Source organism: Quercus suber, unplaced genomic scaffold, assembly GCF_002906115.3.
Source record: "Quercus suber isolate HL8 unplaced genomic scaffold, Cork oak 2.0 scaffold_87, whole genome shotgun sequence".
In the NCBI taxonomy this organism is placed as follows: domain Eukaryota; kingdom Viridiplantae; phylum Streptophyta; class Magnoliopsida; order Fagales; family Fagaceae; genus Quercus; species Quercus suber.
In genome coordinates, this window is record NW_027069552.1 from 350,932 (window position 1) to 370,548 (window position 19,617).

Consider the following 19,617-nt stretch of genomic DNA (forward strand, 5'->3'; position numbering starts at 1 on the left):
CCTAGGTGGGATTTTCAGTCATCCTACGTTTGCTAAGGCTTAATATTTTGCTCTAGATGAGACTAGCTTGGAGTTCCTTTGGTTACGTTAGCTTTTTCAGGATTTGGGGTCCCTCTTGCTTCTACTACTCCTATATATACTATGACAACAAAAGTTCTATTAAGATTGGCCCTATCAATTCCATCCACTAATGGACCAAGCATAACAATATTGATTGTGATCTTCTTCATCATCTCCTCCGGGGCTCCCTCCAATTCTACTTTGTTCCATCTAATGATCACCCTACAAACAAGTGACAATTACTATTTGTTCTGTTTGTCACTTGTTTTGAAGAATAGACGTTTATGGATACTTATTAGAGGTTGAAATCAATCATAATTCTATGTATTATGACCAGGCCAACGGTTTTACCTTATTCTGATTCAAAGTAGAGTTTATTCTTTTCTAAAAGCTTCACTCTATTATTGCAAATAATATAAGTATGACCATTGTTTCATGGTCATGATAGTATGCTTCCAAAACATGATCTTATTGAAATCTAAAGCACCCAATAATATCCTGAGCTTTTAGAACCAAACACTCTTAGAAATTTGATTATAAATTCAAAAATTAATGCTAGCCAATCACACTGCTTTATTGCAATATACATTAAGTACTACAACGATGCACAAAGAAACATAGACTAAATTTTATTATCAAAGAAATAGAAAATAAAAATTGACACACATTACAGATGCATACAGCTCCAAGGTCGGCTACTTTTTTTAATTCTGTCATTTCTTCTCCCATGATTGAATCTACAAACCACTTAGCCTGGCTCTTTCCAAAGCAGAAAAATTTGACCAATTTGGAGCCTGGGAAAAAAAATAACAAAACCAGAGGAAGTAGGCAACATCTGGAATGAGGAGAACAATTATTGTAAATCAAGAATATCAGAAAAGGGCTTCCTTCCAAACCAATGGTTATCCCTGAGTTTGATCATTGCTTCCAGGAAAAAAGCTGTGCTACGAAAATAAACAAGGCCGAAATAACTGTCAAAATACCCACCGCATATGCCCTATATGTATCACCAGATATGGCGAGTTGTGCATAAGAATAGCTAAAACAAAGGGTGGCATTGAGTGCAAAGAACAGAACCTTCAGGTACCCATTTGGAACGAGGAAAATAATTAATGAGTTTGATATCAGAAATATGATAGCATTACAGGCGAGGAACACCTGAAAAAGGCCATCTTTGAAAGCAATGGCTGTCCCTGCTATGTATTCACATGCTAATGTGCTATTGAACGGAGTCAGATCATTTTCTGTTTTATTGGATGTATGTGGGATTCCCGTTCCTGGAATGGGCCCAAAACGATGACTTCTTGGAGGAAAATAACTGGACAGATGAACGGTTCCATTAGGACTAGTCCCTACTTCAGTGGTATTGAAGCACTGACCATTATCTTGCCAAAGTCCACCAGGAGGGCTGAGTACCGCTTGATAGCTGACTGTTACAAGCAGTACTGCAACCACTAGAAGCAAACTGCGCCTTTCTTCTGATAATTTTCTTATTTCACGTTTAAAATCTGTTTTCAAAAACTGAAAACAACTTGATATTGGCAGCCTTTGGTACTTTTCATACCTATTAAATTTAAAGGTAGAAAGAGATGAACTCGATTTAGCTTTAACACGACGTAGCATATTCCGAATCTCTTTGTTCTGTACTTGTGTCTGTACTTGTGTCTGCCCTTGCTGCAAGATATCCCATGCTGTTTCACCCTCTAAATTCTTATGGTTTACATCGACAAATTTGTAACCCCAAGCGAGTAAGTGCCTCACAGCCTGCGTAAATTAAATCAGACAAGTCTTGTCATTGCTCCTATCTTAATACAAATGCATAATAATTTTTTTATATATTATGCTGGTGACAGAATTGTACATAGACAGAGGGAAGCCACCACTCTCTAAAATTTTAAACATTTTAAAATATATTTTAAATTTTAGGAAAAAAAGAAGAAGAAAGAAATTTACTTGACCCAAAAAATGAGTTTTGGTTCAAAAAATAAAATGATCATCTAGACTATTCATCGTTGGTTATTTTATATGTTTTATTTATTTATATTTTGTTAATACTTAGTAGATGTTTTCTTTTTGCTAATATAATACTTAGTAGATGCTATTGGAGAGAACTTGCCTGGGATTGATTTTTTGATACTGCAACGTGCAACACAGTATTGCCTTCATCATCCTTCCAATTCAAGACTGTTCTTTGATACAATTTAGCATTTTCATAAACAATTACTCCAAGCCATGTCACTAAGAATTTAAAAACCTCAAGCCTATTATATTTGAGGGCAATATGCAAAACAGTCTCGTTTCGCCCTGTCACATCTACAATAGAATCAGGACAGACCAATAAAAATTCTTCCAATAGATCAAAGTGTTTACCACTTTTTACTATGTGATGCAAAGGAGTGAGTCGCCCCTTTCCTTTGACATGAACAAGGTCCCCATCGATTTGTAGAAGCCGACGCACTAGCTCAATATGTCCATTTTGTAGAGCAAGGTGAATAGGGCTAAACCCATTTTGATTTAGTTTCCGAGCAAATGAGGGCTTTAAACCCATCATCTCCATGGCAAATGGGATTTGCCCAGTAGATGCAGCTATGTGTAAAGGAGTATCAGCAAATGTTAGCTCATCAATGTGCTCCAAAAGTTTTCCATCCTCTCTAATTAATTGGTAAAAGGCATTAATATCTCCATTTTCAGCAAACTGCTTCATCCTCTCATCCATTTTTAAGAAGGTTGATATATTAAGCCAGGGTTTTTCTTGGCCTGAACTTCTTAATGTGTGACTTGAATTAGTAGGTGCTGCATACAACAAAACCAATATTAGCACTTCATCTTAATTACTTTTTTCCCTTTAAGTTTGAGGTGGTGTCATTCCTCTAAACCTAAGGGGATGGAGTAATTAAATATGACTACAATTAAATATTTTCAATTTACAAGTCATTGTAAAATAACATTTATTTATACATTAAAAGAAGTAGCTTTTACACTTAGAAAAGGAATTTTATCCTTTATTGATTACATGTTTTGAAAATCTAGTTGTCAGATTGCATGTTCTTTATATTCTTAATACACGTCAAATTTCATGTCAATTGAATGTTATTTACTATTCAACTTATAAACTTGTTTTTTATGCATAATTTTATATTGCAAAAACTACAAATATAAACATATGATATGACAGAGTTGTTAATCTTTGATTTTATGGAAATTTTTAAAGCATAGAGGACATAAGAAAAAAAAAATGTAATCTACTGATATATTTGTCAAAATTTACATCCAATAAAAAATATTGAGTAGAGGGATTAAGATCAGGTGCAATACCTAAAACATTGCACTTGATGTAATAGCTCTCAATGGTTAAGATTGAGAGTTGAAAAAAGCAAATTTCAATCTCAACCATTGAATAAATAAAATGCAAAAACGTAAAAAAGTGAAAGTTGTAAAAACAATTTGTGAATAAGGATGGGGTAATTGCATCGGGTGTGTTAGGTTCTAAAGACTTAGGATTTGATGTATTTAGAACTCTAATATGTAATGTTGGCAAACCATGATAAAAACAATATGTTTAGTCTTGTTTAGGCTTGTTCAAAGTTGTTTAATTTATGTAAAGTTAAAATCGAGAGGCTGCAGATGCATTGGTGCATTTCGGCCTGGCTTGATTGATCGAAAGTTAAACTCGATCAATCGAAAGTCGGCCAGAATGTTTTTCTGTAGAATTTCCAACTCATTCCTATCTCATTAAACATTTTGGGTTTTCTGTTTTTGTCCTAGGTATAAAAACAAAACCCTAGCCACGTTTTTATGAGTTGCTTTGGTTGTATTGTTGCTCATACTTTGCGGTTTGTGTGAATCTCTTATGAGATCTTTGAGGAGTTTTCCTTCACATAAACTTAGGGTTTTCAAGGTAGAGATTACTTCAAGATGATCAACTCAGTTACTGCCATTGGAGCTTAAAGAATAACAAGCGTAGGTGCTTGTATCTTGTGGAGAATCCAAGAAGGAAGGAGTCCATGGATTCGGAGCTTGCACGTGGTCGTGTCAGTAAGTTCTACTGGTGGGTAGCATTAGGAAGTCAAGCGGGGAGCTTGTAAGTCCTTTTGTATGAACTTCGATTCTTTCATATAGTGGATTCAAGTTTACCTTGAGGATAGCTAGGTCAAATCCTCCCCAAGTTTTTACCATGTGGTTTCCTGGGTCATCATATCATTGTGTTATTTACTTTTCCGCTACTTTATATTCTTGATATGATTGTGTGTTTGTGATAACCTAGACTTGCATAATTTGACTAAGTTAATCACTTGGCTAATTAACTAGGTTAATCTGGTTGGTTTAAGGGGTCTAAAACCATTCAAGGTGTAATACCCTAGCAATCGCACCCGATCCAAATCCTTGAGTGAAGTATAGCTAACTTTGTAGTTATTGACTATAACTAAAATTTTAACTAAACTTTATACTTAAATATATGAGAGATATTAAGGGTATTTATTAATTTTACAAGAGATCTAACTGTTAGGTTCTAAGGTCTTAGGATTTTATGTATTTAGAACTCTAATTTGTAATGTTGGCAAACCATGATCAAAACATTGTATGGTGTCTTCTTTAGACTTGCTCAAAGTTGGTTTGATATTGTAAAGTTGGAATCGAGTGGCTGCAGAAGTACTTGGGACTCTCGGCCTGGCTCGATCGATCGAAGAATAGACTCGATCGATCGAAAATCGCACAGGTTGAATTTTCTGCAGAATTTCCAACTCAGCCCTACTTCATTAAACGTTTAGGGTTTTATGTTTTTACCCTAGGTATTTTAGGAAGTCGAGCGGGGAGCTTGTAGTCCTTTTGTACGAACTTCAATTCTTTCATAGTGAATTCAGGTTAGCCTTGAGGATCGGTGGGTCAAATCCTCCCCAGGTTTTTACCGTGTGGTTTCCTGGGTGATCATATCTTGTGTTATTTATTTTCCGCTGCATTATTATTCTTGATATGATTGTTTGATTGTTTTAACCTAGAATTGCTTAATTTGACTAAGTAACAACTTGGCTAATTAATCTAGGCTACGCAATCTGTGTGTTTTAAGGGGTCTAAAACCGTTCACTAACAAAAGATGTGTCAACTTTTTAATCACGAAGCAAAAAAGTAAGAAGGAATTTATCTAATCTAATATGGAAAATGCTAAAACTATATACACTTTTACAAAAAACTTTTATATATATAATTGATGTAGTGAGTGATTATTGATAAGTGAAAAATAGTGCCGTGCCGACTCTACTAAATAAGCAATTGATGCGGTCGCCTAAGGCTCCAAGTAGAATAAAGGCCCTCAAATTTTAACCAATATGATTATTTCTTTAATAAATTAAGCCCAAATATTAGCCAACAAATAAAAAAATATTTTTTTTATCAGATGAAAAACAAGAAAAAAGAGAGAGAAATACTAAATCCACAACATTTTTACAACAAATTCTAGGTAGCAAGTTGTTACAGGTTGTAAGTGATGACAAAAATATAATTTCAGTCGTGGGTTCAAATTAGAACTAGTAACCATTTAATACCTAAGATTTGTAAAAAAGAGAGCAATACACACAAAAATTTCACAACATTTTACTAGTTCTCACCTAGGTCCGCCACTAACATCACCCTCTTACTTATCACTATCAATCTACCACATCAATAGGTGTGAAAAATTTTGTCAATTTTTTGTGTTTATAGAATTTCTAAAAAACAATTCTACATGGTTCATGTTAATCTATATATATCTAAAAAATGAAGTGTAACATTTATTGTTGCTACGTTCCGGTTGAGCCATCTCAGCAGCCACGTCATTATCATTTTTATTTTGTTTCTAATTTTTCTTATATATTTTTTAAAACATTTTCTCATTCAATAAGGTGACTTAAAAATCTATTATTTAAAACTTAAAATATCTTTTAACCATTATTTTTTATTATTAATTTTCCAAAACTATCCCTCTCTTTTACCCCTTCATCTCCCCACTACTTTCTACCTTAATATCATTCATTCTCTACCTTTTTATCTTCCTTTAGTTTGACTCTTCTTATTCTTAACATATTGCTGTAAATTTGACATTTTCTTTTTCATTCTATGCAAAGTTTTCTCACAAAGAAGGTTACTTCTCTCTCTCTCTCTCTCTCTCTCTCTCTCTCTCTCTCTCTATTTTTTTTGTCATTTTTTTTATTGCCTCCATACTTAAGTTGATGAATTTTTGTGTTAATTAGAATTCTACTTTGGGTTGATGTGATTTAGTTTTATGTTTTAAGTTGTTATCTTTTCTATTATCTTTGATTATTAAATATTATCCTACTGCATTATACATCTAGTATATAATAATATAATGTTATTATATTACATAGAATGACTTGGATAATTTAATGTTTATTGTTATATACTTTATTTTTACTCTTTTTTTTCTTCTTATGTTATATTATTCAACATTTAAATTCAATCACATCCTCTATACTTATGTAGCACAAATCAAGAAAATGGCTAGACACACACTTGCCTTCCTTTACCATACATTAGGAGAATCAAAATATTTGTGTGATGAAGGGTCATATAATTTATAATTTAGATACCACTCTTTGAATGTGTCTAGGCCTATAAATTGAGCAATTTGTAGTCTTATAAGGCTATTGAGAATGGATTTTTTGAATCAAGACTAAAAATATATGGACTACTTTATATCAGTTAGAGAAAAACCTTTATCATAGATATATTAATTTTTTTTTGCCACAAATTTAAATCACGTAAACTTAATAATTTTATATTATGTGTTAGCATCATGTCTGCTTCTTCTTCTTCTTCTCAAAAATATTATGTGTCATCTTTAAAGGATGCCAACAATATTGATCTTATGAGAAAAGTTACATAAAATATTGAGAAAAAAATGTTTTATATTACAATCTACTAAAAGTGCTTTTTTAAAATTTAAATCTTTCTATTTTTTATATCACTGACATGTTTTATAGTTACCACATGTGATAACTTAAGTTTTAATATTCTTAAGTTGTTTCAGCCAAAAAAAAAAAGAAGGTTGTCACAAAACATGAGTTCATGTAAGGCCACCAAACTTGATAATTTGCAAATGATGGAACCATTTGCGACAATATTTGCATAGTTATATAGTTCCAGGTAAAGCAATCAAGCAAACTTTAAGTCTTCAAAAAACACATATCTACCGGTGGTTAAACGTTCATCTTGGGTAATTTTAACTTTTCATATAATTTTAGCTCTACATATTTATCTATTTTAATTTAGATTTAAAAGAAAACTTTAATTTAGATATTTATAAGTAAACAATGAAATAATGATTCATGAATAAAAAAAAAAAAAAAATCATCTATACATGTTGATCTTGTGTGGTCTACTATAATTTAGATGATTATAACTTAATAATGAAGTCTATAAACAAGGTAATTAAAACAATCATGTGTCTACAATTCAAAAAGTTCCCATTTCTTTTTTCAAAAAAAGGCCTTTTACATTTCCTTGGAAATTTTTTAAATATATATATTTTTAACTTTGACATACCACTAACCTAACCGCTTCATACATTAAAAAACAATTTAATGCTCATTATTACTTCCGTTAAGATATTATAGATGTCTTAATTGATTGAGACCAAACTAGAGAAATGCCTTTTATATTTCCTTGAAAATTCAGAAAGGGGAGAAAAAAAAATCCTATGATATACCATTAACGTAACTATATCTATAACTATTTAAATCATTCATGATATCTATTTCTTATTGATAACCATAAAAACTACAACTAGCGAGGGAACATACAAAGTAATTAAGAATAAATGATGGAAGAAAAAATGAAATGAAATTAAACACCAATAGTAACCATTATTTGGAAAATAAAAAGGTGGCCAAGAAGAGTAAGAAATAAAATAGAAATAACTATACAGAGGACATTGAAAACTTTATAGTGCAATAAAATCAACCATTACATTCACTTAATTAAACCAATAATCAACAATTAAATATAACAATACAAAATTTTAACTTAAAACTAATCAAACTCTAACTAGGGAAATTATATTTCCCATTATAACTAAAAATGAGATGTTCTTTGGTAATTTAGAAATTATATTAGAAATAAAATTTAAAAATTTTATAATCTCATTTTTTGACATTTCATTTAACCTTATATATATACATACACACACACACACCATGACTTAAAAAAATCTAATGAACAATTTCACCTCTTATTTAATGTCTATGTTATGCAAATTATCAATCAATAAACATATGATAATGGTAAGAAACGATATAAACAAGATTATAAAAAATATGATAAAACTTTCTTTTTAAAAAAAATTCTTTACAAATTCTAGGGACTAAAATATTATTCTACCTAAAAATTATCACGCACAATGCGCGAGTCTGCAACTAGTTAGTAATAATTTTGCATCTAAAAAAAGATAATAGAATTTAAATAATATTTTATTTTATGAAAAGTTATATTTAAACATATAAAGGCCTCAATTTCAGCTTTCTCCTTAGACCCCAACTATATTTAGCTGCCCTTGAGTAAAAAAGTGATGTTAGTAATGGGCCCAAATGAGAACGAATAAAAATTTGCAACATCACTAGTTTGTAAAAATGTTGTAAAATCGTTTGTGCCTGTAGTTTTATTCATCTGATGTTGATGTGCCATTCATTATATTCATTGTCATTTTAGTTTTTGAGTATTTCGTATTCAAATTTGTAATAGTTTAATATTTTTCGAAAAACTTAAAAGTGAAGAAAAAAATGCAAAAAAAAAAAAAAAAATCACTTTTAGTGATGATTTTATAAAAATAAAATAAAAATAATTGATGGTAGGTGGTAAGATGGCAGTTGTGATGGGTAATACTTGTTGCACATAAGTTCTTACCCATAATTTTACATAAATCTCATTTTTTAATTGAAACTGTGACTTAAAGTCATGATTTTCAACTTGTGTAAAATTGTGTATAACAATTCGTGTGTAATAAACACAACTTTGACTATATAAAAATATAAAGAAGAAGAAAAATGCGACAGAAATTTTACCTTAGGTTCTTGTAGTTCGCTTCCTCCTTCCGCTTCTTCTTCTCCTTCTTTTTCTTTCAGTTTGTCTACCTTTAAAGGGTACTGCGAGAAGTGAGAACCCTTTGGCCTTTCTCATTGATTTATACAAGCCATGTGCTCTACTAGTCTCACCTTTGACCTAGACTAGTCTACTGCTTTCTTGGATCCTTGAATCAATTACTTGCTAGTGATGATCGGTAATTGGGATATTAAAAGTTTTACAACATAGCTTTTACAAATGGAAATATCACCAATCGCAAAAGGTTATTTGAACACTCATTTACTTATCACATATCAATTTGTAATTTTTTTTTAATAAATAAATTTTATTGTAACTTAACATTTGCTTTAAGTTTACGTACACGACACAATTGAAGAATTGGCATCAATGGTGGCTTTCCACTATTCCACCCACCACCTTGACTTTTATCCACTTATTTTGTCAAATTAACCAAAACCAGACGCCAGGATTAATGACCTCTAGTTGTCGGAAGGAAAGACTTGTCTTTCGGATTAGCAGGACTTCTTTCTTATTTTTATTTTAGTTTTTTTGTGGGGAAAGGCTAAGAAATATAAGGAAGCATGTTTAGGGGTTAGGCCAAAGTTTTTTACATTTTAACTGAGAGTTTTCCTTCAAATCTAGTTGAAATTCTAACTCATTTTGTGACTGTTTATAAGACTGTATGTGCGTGTATATTAAAAAATATATATAATTCATAAAATTATTTAAATAAATTAAATGATTATTATTATTATTTTTAAACAATCACATGATTATTTAATAAATCAAGTAACTAAAATTAAAAGTATAATTTTTTTTAGAAGAAAATTAAAAGTATACATGGAGACAAAACAAAAGACTCGGCTATACACAGTATTTTGTCTTCACACCGTGGCCTCTTGCTAGCGCATTTTCCACCTGATAAGATGTCCAGCTTCATTTCCATAAATGCATAGAGTACACTATAGTGTAGGGCCTAGGAAAAAAAAAATTGTCTTAGTTGCACAACAATTTCATCATCCATTTTTCTCAACCAAAAAAAAAAAAAAAATCAAAAACAATTTCATCATCCACTTTATCATAATTTTTACCAAGCTAGTGTAAACATTATTTGCATTCCTTCATGGGAATTTGGAGGAGGAGATCTTCATGGAACAACTAGAGGGATTCAAGCAACCCAGTACAAAAAATCTTGTTTGCAAATTGAAGAAGTCACTTTATGGGCTCAAGCAATCACCTAGACAATGGAACAAGAGGTTTGAATATTCCTATATGATTCAGATTGGTTACACTCATTGTGAGTATGATTGCTGCATATATGTTGAAGTGCTTGATGATGGTTCTTATATTTATTTGTTACTGTATGTTGATATTATGTTAATTGCTGCTAAGAGCATGTGTGAGTTTGATAAACTAAAGTCTTTGTTGCGCAAAGAGTTTGACATGAAAGACTTGGGTGCTGCTAAGAAAATTTTGGGTATGGAGATTCGTAGGGATAGAGAGGTAAGAAAGCTATGGTTGTCTCAGAAGAACTATATCAGAAAAATTCTTGAAAGATTTAACATGCAAGACACTAAGTCTGTAAGCACTCCATTGGCAAATTATTTTAGATTATCTGAGAGTCAACGCCCGAAGGATGAGAAGGAACTTGAAGAAATGTCAGAGTTCCCGTATGCAAGTGCTGTTGGGTGTTTGATGTATGCGATGGTCTACACCAGGCCAGATTTGGCTCATGCAGTGAGTACTGTCAGGATGTACATGTCATAACCTGGTAAAGAGCATTGGAATGCAATGAAGTGGATATTCAGGTACTTGAAAGGTACTTCAGAACATGGAATCTCATTTGCGGGGCAACAGGGTGATAATTCAGTGGTAGGGTATGTGGATGTAGATTATGCAAGCAATGTGGATGATAGTAAGTCTACTACAGGTTATATTTTCACATTGTCAGGCGGACCTATCTATTGGAGATCCACATTACAATCCATAATAGCCATGTCTACTATTGAGGTTTAATACATGGTTGCAGGTGAAGCTGCAAAGGAAGCACTGTGGTTGAAAGGTTTAGTCGAAGAGCTTAGTTTGAACCAAGGAGGAATTCAGTTGCATTGTGACAGTCAGTGCCATTTATTTGGCAAAGAATTAGGTTTATCATGCAAGGAAAAAATATATTGCTGTGAGTTTCCTCAAGATAAGAGAATTAATTGTTATAAAAGAAATTTTTCTTGAGAAGGTTCACACTTCAGAGAATGCAGCTGATATGTTGACAAAGTTGGTTCTAAAGGCCAAGTTCTAGCATTGCTTGGACTTGATTGGTGTTTGCAGCTTGTGATAGCTCTAAGGGCTATCGTGGTGGTGACGGAGGTGTTAGTTCATGAGGCTTGACCAATTCAAGCCAAGGTGGAGATTTGTTGAGTCGGTGGCTTGCTTGGTCAATAATGTTTGACCGAATCCTATTCATGTTAGGATTGTTTCAGCCGTGGAAACCAAGGACATCAAGTCCTACTTGGTTTTGGTTTCTTGGCTAGCAATATAAGAAATCAAGTCCTAGTTGTATTAGGATTGATTAGTTGACTTGGTTAGTATATATATATACACTATGCTACAGTGTGGTTGAATTGTATTGTGTGAGAAATTGTAGTGCTACAAGACTAGTGCAAATACAATAGGGTGCTCCATTCTTTGTGTGAGAGGCTTGACCAATTCAAGTCAAGGTGGAGATTTGTTGAGTCCGTGGCTTGCTTGGTCAATAAAGTTTGACCGAATCCTATCCATGTTAGGATTGTTTCAGCCGTGGAAACCAAGGACGTCAAGTCCTACTTGGTTTTGGTTTCTTGGCTAGCAATATAAGAAATCAAGTCCTAGTTGTATTAGGATTGATTAGTCGACTTGGTAAGTGTATATATATATATATACATACACTATGTTATAGAGTGGTTGAATTGTGAGAAACTTTAATGCTATAAGACTAGTGCAAATACAATAGGGTGCTCTATTCTTTGTGTGAGAGTGCAAATGGTATATTTGGGACTTGGGTCTTGTGAGAGTGTTAGTGTGTTACTATTCTAATCTCCTTATTTTATAGTGGAACTTTCTATGTCACTGCGGGTGGATATAGGCAATTGCCGTTTAATTTTTTTTAAAGATAAATAAATAATTTAATTAAATTAGTAACAGTAGAAAAAAATTGACTAAAATAGCCAAAATAAATATTGAGATTTATGTTTGAAGTGTATTTTTTATATCATAACTTTCATAAGACAAATAAGAAATATTAAATTATAAGCATAAATTATATATCAAGTTTCTTAATCAAGTGAGTTAATAACAATTAATTTAGTGAAGAGATGAAACATATATATATATATATATGGGGATCCGAGGACCGAAGATGGGAAGCATGGTTGTAGCATTCAGTTATTCATCTGGAAGGAGCGTCCGTGGCCTGAGGAGTGAGGTGGTCCGAGGATGGAATGGGAAGTGACGGAGCATCCTTGGGAGATAAAAGGGGTGGAGAAGGGTGTCTCAGGGGTTGAATGGGGTTTTTAGATGAAGTCTCTTGCAAAGGTCTCCCCTGATCCTCCGCATTAAAAGGTGGGTAACAATTTTATCAACTGCATTAATGAGAAAGTGACCTAAATAGTGGATCCACAACTCAACAGCTCCTTCCACTACCTTCACAAGGAGTCCAAAGGGACAAGTGTCTTAAAGAGATTTGGGAAAATTACAAATGGAGGGTTGGGATTCAAGAGGCCATGAAATATATAAAGGAAAGAGTCTCAAATAGAAGGAGGCCAGCAAGAATTAAAGGGAAGAAATCACAGAGAGAATTATAACTAAGAGAAAGAGTGAACAATATCTGTAACCATCAAGAACATCATCCTCGAACAATAATGTAAAGAACCCTTCATCTATCAAAATCTTAAGCTTTTAGTCTTTGTTTCCCTACTTGTGTCCTTGGGCAAAGCCCACGCTTGTTCATCCCACTCTCTACACAAATCTCTATTGTTTTGGGCCGGGCTTAGGAATTCCATTATCACTATTTTTGGTGGGCTTGGGCTTGGGCTTGGTTAATACTAATACAAGGCCCAAGTAAATGGTTGACGGCCAAACATTTGGTACAAATAAAAGAAGGTGTTCCCACTTTACACTTTTGACAGCCATACATTTACTGGTTAGTGGGTGACTGTTGTATAGGGAAAAAAAAGTTTAGCTTACTTTCACTATTTTTTTTACTGAATTTTTTTTTTTTATTTTAATGAGAAATTGTTATATCATTAACTGACTAAATAAAATGTGGAGATTAAAACTTATTACTATTTGTCATTGTATAATTAAAATAAAACAACATGTTGAGTTAAAAAAAAAAAAAGTATCTAAGATAAGCCCCAAAAAAAAAATAATAATAAAAGTTCATCTTCATCGTCTGCAAAGAATAGCAGACTTCAGAGAGAGCAAAAATACAGAAACAGCAAAAAAACAGAAAGAAAGAGAGAGAGAAGAAGAAGAAGAAAAAATGAAGATGCAAGCTCAAGGTCTGACTGCATCTCACCGTAGTTGAGAAGTTTCACAATGGCTGTAACCGGCGATTTCTTTCTCACTTGGCTATTTCTCTTTTCTCTCACTCTGTGTGTTTGGCGAGAATGAAACTTGGTTAAACAAAATGAATGGCTTGTATGCATTCGGAATAAAACGTGTGGAAGGGTTGGTTAAACAAAATGAAAAAAATATTCTTGTAGTTCTCTCCCTCTTTCCCGTTCTTCTTCTTCTTTCTTTTTCATTTTCAATTTGCCCACCGGCTGCGAGAAGTGAGAACTCTTTGACCTTTCCCATTGATTTATACTACTAGCCATGTGCTTTCCTCGCATTACCTTTATGTTTTTCTTTATTTATTTATTTATTTATTATTTTATACTTTTTCTTTTGTTAATCCTTTTTAAAATAACCTTCTCTTTTCTCACATTTTCTTTTAAAATCCCAGGTTACTATTTAGTTACGCATGGAAAATTCAAGCCCATCTACACCTGCTTTCTAAAAATAAAAGCCTAAAACAAGTTTATAACTTTTAGATTAATTATAGTGAGATTTCCAAAAGGGCATATGTTAGTATGAATTAATGATTTTTTTTTTTAATATTTAAATTCTAGCCTTCATCTCTTTTCTATATATTAAGATGATTCAGAAAATTGGTTATGCCTTTAGAAAATATCAAAAATACTCCTAAACTAATTAGATAATCTTTATTCTTTAAAAAAAAAAAAAAAAAGGCTTAAAATTGTAATTCAACAAAAAGTTTAAAAAATAAATAAATAAATAAAAAACCTACCAGAGAAACTTTTTTCCTAAAAATTAGCACGCTCTTTATTTAAATATATCTCACACATGTTTAATAATTTTTTCCTAAAAACTAGCCCACACTAAATCTAGTAGTTTACTCTATTTCAAATCTTAAATTTTAGTTTCTTAAAAATCATTTCCTATGTAACCTCACTAACAAAGATAAATTCAAATTGAAAAATTATATTAAACTTGCTCAACACTTCCCTCAGACCGAACACTTCCCTTGGTTTTTGGTATTTGGTTACCTCATCTAGGTTGGGCCCAATCTAACGAGGAGTGAGGCTCAATTGTCTCTTTAGGATACCTAATGCCTTGTACCTTTGCTCCTCCCTCCTACAATAGGCCATTCGAAAGTTCTTTGTGTTCAAAATGTGGATTATGAAATAACCAAAGTAGTTCTTGCATTACAAAGGAATTTTTTTGCATTTCGTATTGTGTATTATGTATTACATTGTTTGTTACATTATTTCAATTGTTTATTTGTATCTTTCGTTGCTAATTTTTCAGGATATGCTCAACTGGTTTAGCGATTTGGGGCTGTCAATTGTTACTAAACCCATGACGCTTCGTTCTAAGAACCAAGTTATCATTTTAGATGTAATTTTTTTCTTTTTTAAAATTAATTTTGTTTTAACATTTTTTGAGAAACAAACACACACACACACACATAAGGGAGAGGGAAAGGAGTTTTAACACAAAAGTACACCACAACTCTACTCAAAAGCCATGGTAACTTTTAAGGGAGGATGTGACAAATTATACTACACACAGCACACTCTCTTAAGCAATGTGGGACAATTACCCATTCTTTTTTTTGATAAATAAACACACACACACACACACAAGGGAGAGGGAAAATGGTTCTAACACAAAAGCACACCACAACTCCACTCAAAAGCTATAGTAACTTTTAAGGGAGGGTGGGGCAAGTTATACTACACATAACACACTCTCTCTTAAGCAATGTGAGACAATTGTTTTAACATTTTATTGTTTCTAATTTCTATGCATGTTAGTGTATATAGCTATAGAAGTGGAGTATTTACATATATATATATATATATATCTCAATATTTTTCTTAATAGCCTTCAATATATTTTTGGTAATTCTAAAAACAACTGATTTTTATTCTCATTAAATCACCATCCAAATGTACATATCCTAAAGAGTTAAAATCTCTTTCAGAAGTTAGAATATTTTTATTTAGATATAATTATTTTTTATTAAGTCATACATTTCATGGGCATAATATTAATACCATTTAATAAAATATTTTAAAAGGTTTTTTTTTTTTTTAAACACCAAGTGGATATGTTACCTAATTACCACATGCTTTTGATTCAATTTATACTTTTACTATTATTTTATTTGTTTTTATAAACTTCCTTTTTAATTTTTTTTTATCAATATTTTCCATAGTTTTCAAACGGACTGAATTGGCTAGTCCAACCAAGAATCAGGCATCAATCCAATCCAATTAATAAAACGCTAAAAATCAGTCAAAAATCAGTAAAATTCAGGAATCGGGAGCAAAAACGGTTCTTTGACCCTGTCGGTTTATTAAACCATGTTATTTTCTCTACACCAACAAGAGTTTTTTCCCCCTTAAATGAAGTAGAGAATTGATTTGGAGGGATCTTATCCAGCTCATTACATGTAAGTCAATTAATCACCTACATATATTATTTAAATAAGTCACATGACTAATGACCCAATTAATAGGCCAGATGGATAGTTTTAGCAACCGTCACTAAAACTATCACATGAGCTAGAGGAGTTTTCCTCCAAACTAGTTTAGTGGTTAACTTTTTCATTTTATATATAGTTAGCTATTTTTTTTTTTTTTTAGATTGTTATTGTAGAATAGTAGACATTTTTTTGGCAAAATCCTAAATGAACGTAAATGCTCTCACAATTTCTTTAATAAATTAATAATACAAAGTGTGTTCCTTTTAAAGCTATTTTCCAAGTATCACCAATCATCAATACTATGTACAAGCATTATTGAGTTAATAAATATTGGAAACTTTTTTATTTCTATTTTTTTCCGATCTCATATATTTAAGTTTTCCTCTCTATCTCTTAATTCCCATTTTATTTGTTTATATCATAGTCTTCATTCATCAAGTAAAAAAGTTACATCCAATACTAGTGCTTCCCCAGATTCTATCTTGTGCTTTCCTTGAAAGTCTTTTCATTGTTGAAGAAGACCTAGACTAAGACTTGGCATCCAAGGCGTCTTTCCACCCACTACAATGAATCTCTTTTAATATTTTACTAATAGTATAAAATAAAAACATATAAGAAGATCATTCATTTTCTTTGATAAATAAATACTTTTGACTCACTAACTCTTATAATTTGCTTTCTTTCTCAAGTTTGTGCACTTAGGTCCTACTCAAGAAGACCTAAAGCTAAGGGTCGATGGTGCTTTTCAAATTGTTTTTTTTTTTTTTTTTTTTTTTTTTAGATTGTTATTGTAGAATAGTAGACATTTTTTTGGAAAAATCCTAAATGAACGTAAATGCTCTCACAATTTCTTTAATAAATTAATAATACAAAGTGTGTTCCTTTTAAAGCTATTTTCCAAGTATCACCAATCATCAATACTATGTACAAGCATTATTGAGTTAATAAATATTGGAAACTTTTTTATTTCTATTTTTTTTCTGATCTAATATATTTAAGTTTTCCTCTCTATCTCTTAATTCCCATTTTATTTGTTTATATCATAGTCTTCATTCATCAAGTAAAAAAGTTATATCCAATACTAGCGCTTCCCCAGATTCTATCTTGTGCTTTCCTTGAAAGTCTTTTCATTGTTGAAGAAGACCTAGACTAAGACTTGGCATCCAAGGCGTCTTTCCACCCACTACAATGAATCTCTTTTAATATTTTACTAATAGTATAAAATAAAAACATATAAGAAGATCATTCATTTTCTTTGATAAATAAATACTTTTGACTCACTAACTCTTATAATTTGCTTTCTTTCTCAAGTTTGTGCACTTAGGTCCTACTCAAGAAGACCTAAAGCTAAGGGTCGATGGTGCTTTTCAAATTGTGTATCATGAACATGCTATAGTTGATGACTAGCCCATACCAGTATTATGAGCTATGCTTTATTTAACAAAACCTATAAACTCAAAAAGACTAAGCCAAAATCTTTGGCGTCGATGGCACTTTCCTAACAAAACTTCTTAGAAAATGTGTCATAGTAATGAGATTTGCATTATTTAAATGACCTCGATTCAACAAAAGGCCAAAGACTTTGGCGCAATTTTTGTGCTTTCTCAACTTGTAATAAGTCATTCACACACACACACACACACAAACAAAAAAACAAAAAAACAAAAACAAAAACAAAAACAAAAAAAAAAAACTTGTAATAAGTGCTTTCTTGGAAAGTGCTTCATAGAGAAAAGTGAATACTAATCCATATCACTGGCATTATGAACTTTGCATTATTTAAAAACACCTAGACCACGTTAGTCAAAAACCTCACATTCATGGTTTCTTTCCACGCACCACCATCAGAATTTTTTTAATGCTAATATTTTATATTTAAAAAAAAAAAAAGTTTGAAAAAGATAATTCCTTTTCTTTCAATCAATAAAGAATTTCATTAAGGAATGAGAAAAGGTTCAAAGGCCTAGCCTATACGCTTTCACCAAAAAGATAAAACTAATGAGGTAAGGATAGGCCTCCAAGATGAAACCATATTGGCCCAACAGGATCATGAGGAAAATTCAGGTGTCTTTTCCGAAGTAGATTGTAAAAATGATATGGGATTGGTATAGTTTAAGGGAAATGTTAACGGATGCCTTTAGGGCAATGATTAACAATCCATTTTCCATAAACACGATGTCAAAATTTTTCTAATAATTTCAATTTAAGAAAGCACAAAAATGGCTAACTGAAGCCTATCTGAACTTATTAAAATGGCTAACGAACAAAAACAGCTAATGAACAACAAAAAATTTCTTATTAAAATTACAAAATGAACTTATAGTATACATGTGCATCATGCAAAACATTGAATAATTTTATGAATTGAACTAATTAGAACCTATCTGAACTAGATTTTTCAGTACTCAACACAAGTGGAATTTTTTTATTTTATTAATAAACAAACACATACGTACACAAGGGAACAAGATTTTTATTCTCAGTAAATCACCATCCAAAATTGTATTATTGAAATATTGATTTAATTTACATGTTATTATGTTACCACATCCTCTTCCAAAAAAAAAAAAAAAAAAAGTGAATCTGTTATCTAATTACCACATGTTTTGATTTTATATTTTTATTTTTTAACCTAGGGCGGCTCGTCCAGCAAGTAGATACCAAAATATAATGATAACATTCCTATAACATATGTTATCTAAAAATGGACCAAAATATGTTATCTAATTACCACATGTTTTGATTATGTTATAGGAATGTTATCATTATACTAACGAGCTATGCAACATCAATATTTGGTCCATTTTTGTTTATCAAAAAATTTGGTCCATTTTTATTTTTATTTTTTAACTATAAAGTTGTTGGCAAAAGGTAAACTCCTCAAAATCGTAATTATATTTAAGATTGCATGTAAACTTATAGCTTGAGTTTGGTAGAGCCTTGTTCGATTATGAAAAGCAGTCAAACATTGATCTGAGTGTATGGGTGTTCATGTGAACATCTGACTAACACATAGCGCGGCCCCATATTTTTACTAATTTAAAATGAAAAGGTTGATTTGCCTTCTTTCTCAAGCCCATACTAAATAATGATATTATTTAACACGTTCTTAGAAACTTTTTCATAATGACCTTGATTCAATGAAAGGCCAAAGACTTGGCTCATCAATCATCATTTTTGTGCTTACTCAACTTGTTAGTGCCCGTTTGTTTGGGCGTTTTGAGCCTAAAAGTTGGCTTTTTAAAAAAGCCAGGCCAAGTTCAGCGTTTGGTGAGTATAAAACGCAATTTTTTGACAAAAGTTGCGTTTTATATTTGTGAAGAAACGCGTGTTTGAGAAATGGCTTGTTTCGGTCCATAATTGTAAAAGCTGGTGTGGACGTTTATATATATCTGTTGGGGTGTCTTCAATTACCAAAATTTCCCTTCAATAAAGGGCAAGGTGTCTTCTTCAGATCA

At 31.7% G+C, this 19,617-nt stretch overlaps 1 protein-coding gene across 1 annotated transcript; it reads right to left on the reverse strand.

The window, feature by feature from the left end:
* Positions 1-613: 613 nt before the first annotated feature.
* Positions 614-9,348, reverse strand: LOC112023282 (ankyrin repeat-containing protein BDA1). Its single transcript, XM_065774145.1, has 3 exons — positions 9,111-9,348; positions 2,177-2,853; positions 614-1,824 (listed from the first exon to the last, which is right to left on the reverse strand). Exons 2-3 carry the CDS (start codon positions 2,774-2,776, stop codon positions 979-981), a joined length of 1,446 nt encoding a protein of 481 aa, XP_065630217.1. The 5' UTR covers positions 2,777-2,853; positions 9,111-9,348; the 3' UTR covers positions 614-978.
* Between the last annotated feature and the right edge of the window lie 10,269 nt (positions 9,349-19,617).

What these genes read in the sequence shown, in the direction of transcription:
- LOC112023282 (XM_065774145.1), bottom strand. Translation starts at nt 2,776, where the DNA reads ATGGATGAGAGGATGAAGCAGTTTGCTGAAAATGGAGATATTAATGCC. An exon ending in TATCAAAAAATCAATCCCAG is followed by an intron (nt 1,825 to 2,176) that starts GCAAGTTCTCTC and finishes TAATTTACGCAG; the next exon opens with GCTGTGAGGCACTTACTCGC.